The sequence below is a fragment of the Osmerus mordax genome, chromosome 10, assembly GCF_038355195.1.
Source record: "Osmerus mordax isolate fOsmMor3 chromosome 10, fOsmMor3.pri, whole genome shotgun sequence".
In the NCBI taxonomy this organism is placed as follows: Eukaryota; Metazoa; Chordata; class Actinopteri; order Osmeriformes; family Osmeridae; genus Osmerus; species Osmerus mordax.
The window spans coordinates 2749215-2761739 of NC_090059.1; the positions used below are offsets into that span (position 1 = coordinate 2749215).

Sequence of the window (12525 nt, forward strand, 5' to 3'; positions counted from 1 at the left end):
ACAAGGTGCAAACAACCTTAGTCTTGTCGAGGTTTCCATTGGGAAGCTTCTTAAAAATACATTTTCCCTGAAGCAAACCAGGCGGCTTCATAGCTGCATCCATGTTAGCACGTCACGTTTGATGTTATAATTTCACACACAAGGCATACACACAGGTTCGAAGACTCGTTCTCGCCCCCTACAGTGCAATTCGGCTAGGTATACATCCGCGCTAAAATATCAAGGAGAAAGTCATCATAGCTTGAGTAGTATAGACCCAGCTCCCAACGCAACTTTGAGAATAGATTAACGGCAATATTTTTTTATCGCCCGATAAGAGTCTCACGTTAACGCAGCACGTTAATGCCGATAACGGCCCACCACTAATAATTACGTATTGGTTCAAAAGCATACGCCATAGGATGAACAGGGATAGGTATGATGGGTCGATCTTCAATTTTTAATGCAGCTTGGCGGGTTCAAATTGAGCGCAACCATTCTTGTGACGTCAGCTGTATTTAAACATGGCGGCGCCCGGTTCTTTTGAAGTACATCATTTACACACTAGAGCTTTCGATTATTTATAGAATATGGAATACAGTTGTATGTTATATATTTTTTAATGTCATTAAATGTATATATTATTATAATATCAGTCTAATCGCAATTCAGTTCCACTTTAAATTAGTGCTGTCAGTTTAAGGCGTTATTAACGGCGTTAACGCAGACCCAAAGTAAAAAAAATATTGCGCGATTAACATTCTTTTTGGCCTAGCAAACTTTTTCGTTTTTTTCACATGCTGTTGCAACAACTACTGCCGTTATTAAAAACTACAACACCACACCGGATCTAGCTAGACCGGAAACAAAACAACAGGCACGCCACACACACTTGTTTGGGCTTGCGAACCGGCTAAAGAGTAGTAGGCTAACTTTAGTTTTGAGTGGATGGTGAGCGCGAGACGCCGAAATGGATGCCAATAAGATTCTTAATGGAAAGTTTACTTTTAAAAAGTTACCAAATGGTTCCATTGACAAGACCAAAGTGATCTGTGTGTTTTGTCGTTGTGAACTGAGCTATCATCTCAGCACGTCCAGTCTGAAATACCACTTGATGGCCAAGCAAACAGCTGATGCGAATTCTCCGCCCCCTCGTCAAAGCCAGGCGATTGCAATGTTGTTTTTTCAATACAAAAAAACATTTGCATTAAGCAATCCGATCCACTTTTCCATGTTGATAAGAGCATTAAAATGAGAAAAAATAACGGGACAAAAATAAATCAAGGGACATTTAGAATAGATAAAAGTGTGCGATTAATTGCGAGTTAACTATGACTTTAATGCGATTAATCGCGATTAAATATTTTAATCGTTTGACAGCACTACTTTAAATACATGGAGATTTTTTTTCCTTTTTTGGAGCAAGCGAGAGAGTGATTTGAGTAGAGCGTGATGCAATCAGGACACGCTGGAGGGACTATGTCTCTCGGCTGGCCTGGGAACGCCTCTGGGTCCCCCAGGAAGAGCTGGTGGAAGTGGCCGGGGAGAGGGAAGTCTGGGCCTTCCTGCTTAGGTTGCTGCCCCCGCGACCCGACCCCCGGAAAAGCGGCAGATGATGGATGGATGGGTGATGCAATCTGCGTTGAGCGATAATGAGCGGAGCGGCCTGGTGCGTCTTTGAGCAGGGGAGCGGGGGAGCGGAGGAGCGAACAACTCTGTGAGCGAGGAGATTCTCACCACTTCGCTCATATGCTTTGCCCCCTATATGACTCAGCAGGGAGGCTTCTAAGTGGCCACCTCAAAATGTCAGCTCTGACAAACTGTGTTTTTTCTTCCTTCTTCCCCTCCGTCAAGCTAGGCATTTTCACAGAGGGGGTGCGTGGGAGACACCCTGTGTTCCGTTAAATCAGGCCCCCGCCCTTACAACCATTGTTTAGTCTCTACACTGCATCTGACGCCAGTGTTTGACTGACGCAGATGGCACATCCAGCACTGCACTGAGATGTAGACTCACTGCTGTACCAACGCTTATTTCGCTTATTTCGCTTATGTTTAAAAACGTTGTGTGTGCTGATCACCTACCTGGAGCTCAAAGTTGGTCTGGTCCAGGAATTTCTTGTTCAGCACGGCCGCATACTGATTGATGGCTCGCAGGAAGACTCTGGAAGATAATACAAACACTGTTTGAATCCTGCCAGCTCATTGATGAGATTAGCTATTGTTTAGAATAAGATATTTTCAATTCTGTCTAATTAACAAAGCTTTAAGTCATCTTGGCTTCATCGAGCATCTCCTGATCTTAATCATTTGCATCCTGAAAATGTCTGTTCAAATTGAACATGCAGACAACACAGCACCTTTCTATTATCACATTCATACAACATACATGCTTTAATATTTATGAAAAAAATTGCCCTCTCTGTAAGATATTACAACATACATGAAGTTAACAACCTGGTTCATTTACAGGTTATTCTTTGCACATTGACTGATATCAGAATTGTTAGAAATTGATTTGAATTTTAATGAGTGAAATAAGTATTTGATCCCCTCTCAATCAGAAAGATTTCTGGCTCCCCGGTGTCTTTTATACAGGTAAAGAGCTGAGATTATGAGCACACTCTTAACCTTTAGATGCGTGAGTTCTAAATATTTCCGATGCTTCCACCAGAGTGAGTTATTTTTCCAAAACAGAAGCTAGCTAGCTTTAGTTAGCTTCTGTTACCTAGCAACCTAGCATAATACTAGTAGCAATGCTACTACCTGCTAGTGTTTACATTTAGTCATTTAGCAGATGCTCTTATCCAGAGCGACTTACAGTAAGTACAGGGACAAGTAGGCAAGTAGGGTGTAGTGCCTTGCCCAAGGACACAACGTCATTTTTGCACGGCCGGGAATCGAACCAACAACCTTCTGATTAATAGCCCGACTCCCTAACCGCTCAGCCATCTGACTCCCTTGTTACTTGTTAGCCTCCTAATTGTAAATTTTGAATCCCTGCTATAGCGTTTGTCATATAGTTTTTGTATATCGGAAAATAGTCGGTTGGAATGTTCAGAATCGCACATGTGCAACGTTACGCTGTGAGACCCGCATTCAAACGATCGCATATGTGCGATGCTACTCCTTAATGGGTTAAAGGTAGTGCTTCTAATCTCAGCTTGTTACCTGTATAAAAGACACCGGTCCACAGAAGCAATCAATCAATCAGATTTCAAACTCTCCACCATGGCCAAGACCAAAGAGCTGTCCAATGATTTCAGGGACAAGATTGTAGACCTACACAAGGCTGGAATGAGCTACAAGACCATCGCCAAGCAGCTTGGTGAGAAGGTGACAACAGTTGGTGCGATTATTCGCAAATGGAAGAAACACAAAAGAACTGTCAATCTCCCTCGATCTGGGGCTCCATGCAAGATCTCAACTCGTGGAGTTGCAATGATCATGAGAACGGTGAGGAATCAGCCCAGAACTACACGGGAGGATCCTGTCATTGATCTCAAGACAGCGGGACCAAGAAAACAATTGGTAACACACTACGCCGTGAAGAACTGAAATCCTGCAGCAACCGCAAGGTCCCCCTGCTCAAGAAAGCACATATACAGGCCCGTCTGAAGTGTGCCAATGAACATCTGAATGATTCAGAGGAGAACTGGGTGAAAGTGTTGTGGTGAGACCAAAATCGAACTCTTTGGCATCAACTCAACTCGCCGTGTTTGGAGGAGGAGGAATGCTGCCTATGACCCCAAGAACACCATCCCCACCGTCAAACGGAGGTGGAAACATTATGCTTTGGGGGTGTTTTTCTGCTACGGGGACAGGACAACTTCACCACATCAAAGGGACGATGGACGCAGCCATGTACCGTCAAATCTTGGGTGAGAACTGTTACGGAGTCTAGTTGATAGGTAATCGACTAGCCGGACTGTTCCCCGTCCTCCGCGTGTAGGGACTTGTACAATGTTGGAACACGGCTTGTGAACTTGACATTGGTGTCTGTCTTTATTCATTCATTTAAAACATCATAGTGACACATGGTATCAGAAGTGGCTCGAAAACCACACGTTTGTTATTTTAGCTAAGTACAGTATAGGCGCAGTTACGTTCCATATGCGAACACACGCTGTTTCACGGTTCAATTCGTTGTTAGCTGGCTAGCTGGCTAGCTAGCATCACTCCATACATACGTATGGCAGCGAACATTCCGCCACCAAATCCAATGGTTCTCACAGGCATATCTACCGGCACAATCTCACCCTCACAGCACGACAACAGTGTAATGCAAAGGCTATATTGGATGCATTGGAGAATTACTTTAAACCTGCCAGAAACGTCATTTATGAGCGGTTCGTTTTCGGAAGCTGTAAACAGGAGGGTGAGTCCGTACACAACTTTGTAACCCGTTTGAGAGAAAAATCCGCTACTTGTGAATACGGGGGATTGAAAAATGAATTGATTCGTGACAAAATAGTACTGGGAATTGCAAATGAGGATACGCGATGGCGTATACTGAGAGAGAGAGGCTTAACATTAGTAACTGCCATTGAAATGTGCCGCACTGCAGAAGTCACTGACATGAGAATGAGAGCAATTGAAATTGAAACCCAGCGCACCGACATTACATTTACATTTATTCATTTAGCAGACGCTTTTATCCAAAGCGACTTCCAAGAGAGAGCTTTACAAAGTGCATAGGTCACTGATCATAACGAGATAGCCACAAAACATTGCGAGTAGCCAAAACATGAAGCACACATTGTGAACAACCAAAGTAAGTGCCAAAGGGAAGAACCATAAGAGCATGTAGTTAAACAAGTTACAATTAAACAACATGAACTGATATAAGTGCAAGAGTACCTGTGGAAAAAAAAAGACAAGCAACAATAATAAAAAACAATATATCACAGCGAGTACAAACAATTTTAAATCAGTTACCACTAACCACAAGAGCAACAAGTCTCTGAGCAAGAGTCATTTTGATCCTTGAGGGAACTAACATCGGGTCAAGCGAACCATTCCTAAGTACCGTTGTACTCCCGGAACAAGTGCGTCTTGAGCCTTTTCTTGAAGGTGGAGAGACAGTCAGTGTCTCTGATGGAGGTGGGGAGTTGATTCCACCACTGGGGGGCCAGACAGGAGAAGAGCTTGTGTTGGGACCGGGCGGTCTTGAGCGGTGGGACCACCAGGCGGTTGTCTGAAGAAGACCGTAGGTGACGGGTGGGGGTGTAAAGCTGCAGGAGAGACTTGATGTAGACGGGTGCAGTCCCGTTCACTGCTCGGAAGGTCAATACCAGGGTCTTGAATCTGATACGGGCCATGATAGGTAGCCAGTGGAGAGAGATGAGGAGCGGGGTAACATGGGAGCGTCTGGGTAGATTGTAGACCAGGCGGGCCGCTGCGTTCTGAATCCTCTGAAGAGGGCGGGTTGCACATGCTGGGAGACCAGCGAGCAGCGAGTTGCAATAGTCCAACTTGGAGAGGACAAGTGCTTGGACTAGCAGCACGTTGATGCTGTTCACACTGTTGCCAGGCAGCCATTCAGACAAAACCAATCGAGGCAGAATAGTTCACCATGAACGGTGAACTCAGAGAGCCCCATAGCATGTAAATACTGTGGGACTAATAATCACTTGTGTGTCAAAAGTGTGTCTCAAAAGCAAAAGAAGGGTGAGTGAGGGCACGATTCACTGTGTTGATGATGTCACTCAATGTTCAGAGTAGAACAGTGAAAGTGACATTTACATGCATGAATCCATTGGGGCTGTACACTCAAGCAGGAAGAAATGGTTTGTGACACTACGATTATACAACAAGCAACAGCAATGTCAACTGGATTCCGGTGCTACATGCAACGTAATGAGTTACAAAGACAACATCAATCTGGCACCTGGTACACATCTATTGCCCAGCGATACTAAACTGAAGCTGTACTCAGGAGAGCTAATGAGCTCTATGGGCACCTTTGAGACTGAATGTGTTATTCGGGTACGCAAACACAAGCTGGAATTTGAGATTGTGAAAACCAGTCAACATCCTCTCCTCTCAGGCTCTACATGTGAACGCCTGGGACTGATGCAGTTCACTGTACCAAATGACCTGAACATTGTGGAGCTTGTCCAGCATGTATCCCTTTCCAAAAAACAACTACTCAATATGCCGATGTATTCAACTGGCCCGTTGAATCAGTGCCTGGGGAGGTACACTTCGAATTGGATTAGAGCGTCACTCCAGTTCAGTGCGCTCCTCGCAATGTGCCCATTGCAATGAAAATGGCTGTGAAGGCCCAGCTGGACAGGTATGAGGCAGATGGTCACATGATACCTGTGACTGAACCAACTGACTGGATCAGCAATATGGTCATAGTGAAAAAACCTGAGAAGTTGAGGGTCTGCATCGACCCAAAGCATCTGAACCAAGCACTGAAACGATCCCACTACATCATGCCAACATTAGAGGTTGTCCTCTACAAGCTTCCCAAGGCCAGGATTTTCACTTTGGTGGATGCCCGAGATTCATTCCTTCAATGCAAGCTTGATGAAGAAAGCAGCTTCATGACTACCTTCTGGACCCCTTGGGGTCGGAAACGCTGGCTCAAGCTCCCGTTTGGTGTCTCGGTGGCGCCTGAGGTATACCAACGCAAGCAGCACGAGTTACTGGCTGGCCTCAAGGGTATTGAACCCATCGCCGATGATGTCCTGATCGTAGGCTGTGGTGACACAGACGAAAAAGCATAACGCGACCATGATGTGAAGCTCCTGGCACTGATGGAGCGCTGCCGATCAGTTAAGCTTCGTCTTGGGCTGAAGAAGCTGCAGTTCAAGGTGAAACACGTCCACTTCCATGGCCACATTGCAAAAGGCCTGAAGCCGGACCCAGACAAGGTCAGGGCGATCCTCGACAAACCCGTCTGATGCGAAAGGAGTACAGCATCTCATCGGCTTTGCAAACTATCTTGCAAAGTTCATACCACAGCTGTCAGCAGTCTGTGAGCTTCTGCGCTGGTTGCTGGACAAAGACACACCATGGCACTGGCTGCCCAAGCACCTGGTCACCGCTGAAACTGACCATAAAACACTCATTGCCATATTCAGTAAACCTCTCCTCAAAGCGCCCAAGAGGCTTCAATGCATGCTCCTGACTCAGAACTACAGCCTGAAGGTAATTTACAAGCCAGGACTGGAGATACATCAGCGACACACTGAGCAGGGCAACGGCACCATGTACAGGCAGAGACACTGCCTATCAGCGGCAGGCCATCTGTTTGCTACAGCAGGAACAACAAGATGTTCAACAGATCAATCAGGCAGACTACTTAAATGTCACAGATCCCCCCCTAGCCCAGATCAAGCTGACAAGAACGAACACCTACAGTCACTGAAGTCCATGGCTCTCGCAGGTTGGCCACACCTGAAAGAGGAGACACCTTTCACAGTGAGAGAATACTAGACCTTTGGAGATGAGATCAGCGTGCAAAATGGCGTCTTGTTCAGAGGTCAGAAGGTCATTATTCCCAAATCGCTATGTCCAGAGATGCTTACCCGCATACACTCCAGTCACGTTGGAGGTGACTCATGCTACCGCCAGGCTCGTGAAACATTATACTGGCCAAACATGCAATCAGAAATTAAAGACTTTGTCAGTAGCTGTACCACATGCAACGAGTACACTCATGAACAGCAAAAGGAAACCATGATGTCACACGAACTGCCCAAAAGGGCCTGGCAAATCGTCAGCATGGACTTATTCAGCCACATACAAAAGGACTATCTCCTCATAGTTGATTACTACTCTGACTTTTGGGAAATTGAACTGCTCCCTGACTTGTCGGCAGAGACAGTCATAAGGCGCTGCAAGGCACAGTTTGCAAGGCAAGGTCAGCCTGACAAGGTAATCACGAACAATGGGCCACAATCCACTGCAGAGTTCAAGCGTTTCGCCTCAGAATGGGAGTTTGACCACGTGACCTCTTCTCCAAGACACCCAAAAGCAAATGGCAAGGCAGAGTCAGCTGCGAAGATTGAAAAAAAAAAACTGTTAAGCAGGGCCTTGCGTGACAGCAACGACCCATGGAAAGCGATCTTACAGTGGAGGAACACACCCACCGAAAACATGGACAGCAGCCCAGCACAACGCCTTCTGTCCAGGCGTCTGAAGACTACCATCCCCGTAGCTAACGAGCTACTTGAGCCCTGCGTCGTGGTTGGCGTCACGGACAAACTGCGTCACAGGAAGCAGTCGCTAAGTGCTTCTATGACCGGACTGCTCGAGACCTACCAGAGCTGGAGGTGGGTGAAACGATAAGGATGAAACCGGGAGACTGGGAGACCACACAGGACTTTGGAGGCTGGGCAGCTGCCTACAGAGGGTTGCACCACGTTATTCTGTCTCTCACTGTTCAAATAAACCTACCATTATAATTATAGACTGATCATTTCTTTGTCAGTGGGCAAACGTACAAAATCAGCAGGGGATCAAATAAATAAATACAAATCCCTCACTGCGTATATTGAGTGAGAACATTTACAATTAGGACAGCGTGATGGAGCATCAGTTCTTCACAGAGCAGACAGCCCACTAGCCACGCCTCACAGAAGGGCTTTTCTGAGCTTGAAACGAGCTGGCTAACAGACTACTAAGTGACCTTATCTAAAGACGCTTTAGCACTGTGGGAGCTGAACACAGAAGATAAACTTCATTGCTCTACTTAAACTCAAGAGGGCATCCCATGAAATTACACATCACTTATCACCCAATTAGGAGTGAAGATAACAAAGAAAAGGCAGTGGCCTTAAACACTAACAGCACTTTATAATGACCATGCTTCAATCCAGCTCAGCTGTATGGCTTAGTACTAGATGTTTGTGTGCAAGGTATGGAGTGGCATTTAGTTCTGGTGTGGCATTTGTCTTGAGCATCGTCTTGAAATCAAGGAAGATAATCGCTGAAAGGCCCATGTTTGGATGTGAAGCTCTTGGTTTAGCCAGAGTTAGTCAGCTGGCTGTCTCTTAAAAGGCACCCTCATGCGCTGAGAAGCAATCTTTAGCAGCCCCTCTGATTAGAATTTAGATTCTAACACCATCCAACTCAATTTAATAGGACAATGGATTTTTTTTCTTTTTTGTCGTCAAATCATTTCACAGCGTGAAAAGCGAGACCTGACCTTTGTTAAGTGCAGCTGATCGCCAAGGGAAATGTAACTGGAGTTAAAGATTGGAGTTGAGAACAGGTTTGATTGTAGAAAACATTTATACATATAAAAAAAGAAATGACTGTGGTTTATAAAGCCAGAGACACACTGGCTCACATAACTTGTTTTTTATTAAGATATAAAAAAAAAATGAGAACACTAGACTTTAGCAACAATTCTGACCTACATCGGACATGCATACCATTTGTATTCACCACAGAACTCTTTTTGTTTAATCATGACTTTGCTTTGCCGATGCGTGAAATTCAAAGCAAATGTCATGTCAGCATGGTTAGCAGGAGGCTTGTATTTCAGTTACTCATTTGGCAGACGCTCTTATCCAGAGCGATGGCTTTTCACCTCAAAGCCATGTCTGTAACATGGAAGGGTACTTAACATGGGTGCTTGAGAAACCACAACATCCAACTGGAGGTTGTGCCCAATGCAAGGACTGCATGTGACAGAGCCGGAATTGAGCGTTCCAGAACCAGGAGGAAGTGGAGTGTGGATGCCAATGGCTCAAATCACTGCTGTCCAACCCATGAGACACTTGTCCTCACATGGCTGGGCAGGTTCAACTCATAACTGAGGCTGTACTTCTCCAAGTCATCTGAGTGTGTATGATTGTAAGACATTCCTATTCCAAACACAGCACATACTTTGTCCAAACAGAATTGTAGCGACTACAATCTACAAGGTTGGGACTAAAAACATAAAATAACATGTTTTATGCTGATGTGGGATAGAGTCCATCAGGATGGTAACTGTTCCTATGATGCCATATCCTTAAAGTATCATCACTGAAAGAGACACCCCTCAACAACAATCAGACTGACTAGGACAAGTCTACTTCCAAAAACCTCATGAGGTCACAAAATAATTCTGTTCTGCTGTATAAATGCCTCGAGCTTCAAAACCAGAGATATTCAGTGGAAGCTACTGTAGGACTGAGTGGGAAGCAAGGCTTTCCTCTTTCCATTTTGAGTGAAATGGAGAACAGAAGGAGGCCCTGCCCCCCCAAAAAACATGCAATGAGTTGATATTAATGAGAGGATGGGCAGACATGCTAATTCACTGTGATGCTCGTAAATGAAATGTTAATAACTTAAGTGGTGTGAAGCTTTTAGAGAGAAGATGGGATGGCCACTTGCAGAGCCTGGGGCTAACTTCATTTTCATGGCGGCGGTGGCAGACAGTGTGTATTTACCTCACCAAGAAAGCCAATTTAATTATGGATCTGAAGAAAACTGGTTAGCTGTTGCTATATATATCCACATCAAATAGGCTCGCTGACAAGGTGGACCCTTACTGTAAGTGTGACCCTGTCGTCACATACAAACCGAGACACATAACAGTAAGATTAAAAGAAAGTCCAAAGGAAATGAAATAAGGAAGGGTCATAAAAGGACAACTGTGTTTTCCCTGTCCGGTGACTCAGATCAGAGATTCCTGACTGAGCAGTGAAGAGACACTACTACATGTGGTCGTGTCACCGCCCCTGCCAGCCCGGCGGACACCGCCGCTGCCCTCGTTTTGCTGCTGCCCTCGTCCACAATCCGTTCACAGAACGGGGGACAGAGTGGGACAGATGTCTGCTATTCCCCACGGGTCCACCAGGGGTGCCTCCACAGTGATTTGTCAGCTTATAATAAGCCCCTTGGTAACTTCAGGGTTTCTGTGACATCTCATTTATGGAGGAGTCGAGGGCCAGAGTCTCCCAGCCTTATGTGACCTTGTAGAGGAAAACCACTATGGCTTTGCTACATAAGGTGGATTCCGGCCATTCTTTCTTAAATCAATGCAATATTCATGTCTAACATTTATCTGCCTTGCTGACTAAATGTTACCTGGAGCCATGTGCTGCAGCCTACATACCAAGAGTCACCTTAGTCATTAGCCACTAAGGTTAACGGTCTCTGAAAACCTTTCGATAACCCATTAGAAGGCTGTTACTTTGGCTCTCTCACCGCAGTTCTGGGGACAACCCACCCCGACCCCAGCCTCTACCCAAGCCTCTACCCCAGCCTCCACTCCAGCCCCCACCCCAGCCTTCACTTCAGCCCCCACGCCACCCAGCCCAAGCCCACCCCAGCCTAGCCCAGCCCCCACACCAGCACTTCAGCAGCCCATTACTTAGTCCCAGTCTCCCAGATCGGCCCTGCTCCCGTCCCCCTCCCCTCTCCACACCTACCTCACTCAATTTTCTGCAGCTGTGAGCATGCCAATATAGATGATACGCTTAACGCCTGGCTAATGGTGAATAGTGTTTCCATCCACTGCACCTGTCTGCAGAGAAATATTACTGCTTTATATCCCATGTCTACCTGGATGCTCACAGCCCCCTGATCTGCCTGCCCCTTCCCCCTGGAACTCAACTCAGCACCAGGCACTTTGTTGGCTGGCATGTAATGCTCAGTCATTGCAAAAAAGCTGGATTTGGCCAGTAGTATAATGCCCTGATATATTACAGCTACCTGACCTCCAGCATGATGTCAGGTAGCTGGTAATTTGGTAATATCGAGACACAAATATTGAGCCGGCTATTCGTTCTGTGATGTCCATGGATGGCACTGAGGCAGTCCGGTTGGTCGTCCTGCTCCTGCTGCCGTCTGGTTCGTACATTAAGAGTGTCTGATCGATGGATCCACAGCTAATGGCATGCTGCTACCAATGCTCCCCTCTATGGAAGCTTTCCTTGTTGTCCCTCCCCCCTCCCTCTCTCCCCTTTAGCGATGCCAATTCAATGGAGGTTATGTAGAACGGTCTGGCCTTCATAGAGTAGAGTCGGTAGACACACAGAGCCACCGGGGGACTTGTAAGGAGAACCTGACAAGTCTTGTTCAATGTCTGTGGTGAGGCAGGCCTCAGCCCTCACATCTCTGTCAACTCCCTGATCCCCTAGCCTGCAGACCAGTGTGAGCCTGCCGACCCGGCACCCAGGACACATAAGGGGCTCTGACTAACAGATAGCCTGCTTCCTTAGCCAGAACATCCTGTCATTAATTAAAGAGAGGAAATCTTTAATGAAGGAGGATGGAAATAGCATGTACTCCTCTCTCCCACAGGCAACAGAGATGCACCGGGAGACTATTCCAAAGAGATTAAGGCACTCGCACGTTAATTACCCAAATTAGAGAACAAAGGCTAAAGAGAGGGATGGAGCGTGACTTCTTATGTACATACAATTAACAATTTTCTGAAAAAATCTGATCACGGATCAAAATGATGTAAAATATGAACTGGGCTGTTCAAATGTATGTTGATCTTTTCATTGAATCCATCAAAAAAAGACTTGTGTGCTAATGATAACAGAACACTGTTTGTCCAGCATGCTGCATCGACTCCCAATGCTCTCTCAA

The 12525-nt window shown here is 45.9% G+C and overlaps 1 protein-coding gene across 1 annotated transcript in view; it reads right to left on the bottom strand.

Moving 5' to 3' along the window:
- dock1 (dedicator of cytokinesis 1) overlaps positions 1 to 12525 on the bottom strand; it is a 208916-nt gene that overhangs the window by 47613 nt on the left and 148778 nt on the right. Inside the window, exon 30 of the mRNA XM_067244751.1 lies at positions 2062 to 2140. Within this exon, the coding sequence (XP_067100852.1) occupies positions 2062 to 2140 (79 nt within the window). The remainder of the gene's footprint in view (positions 1 to 2061; positions 2141 to 12525) is intronic.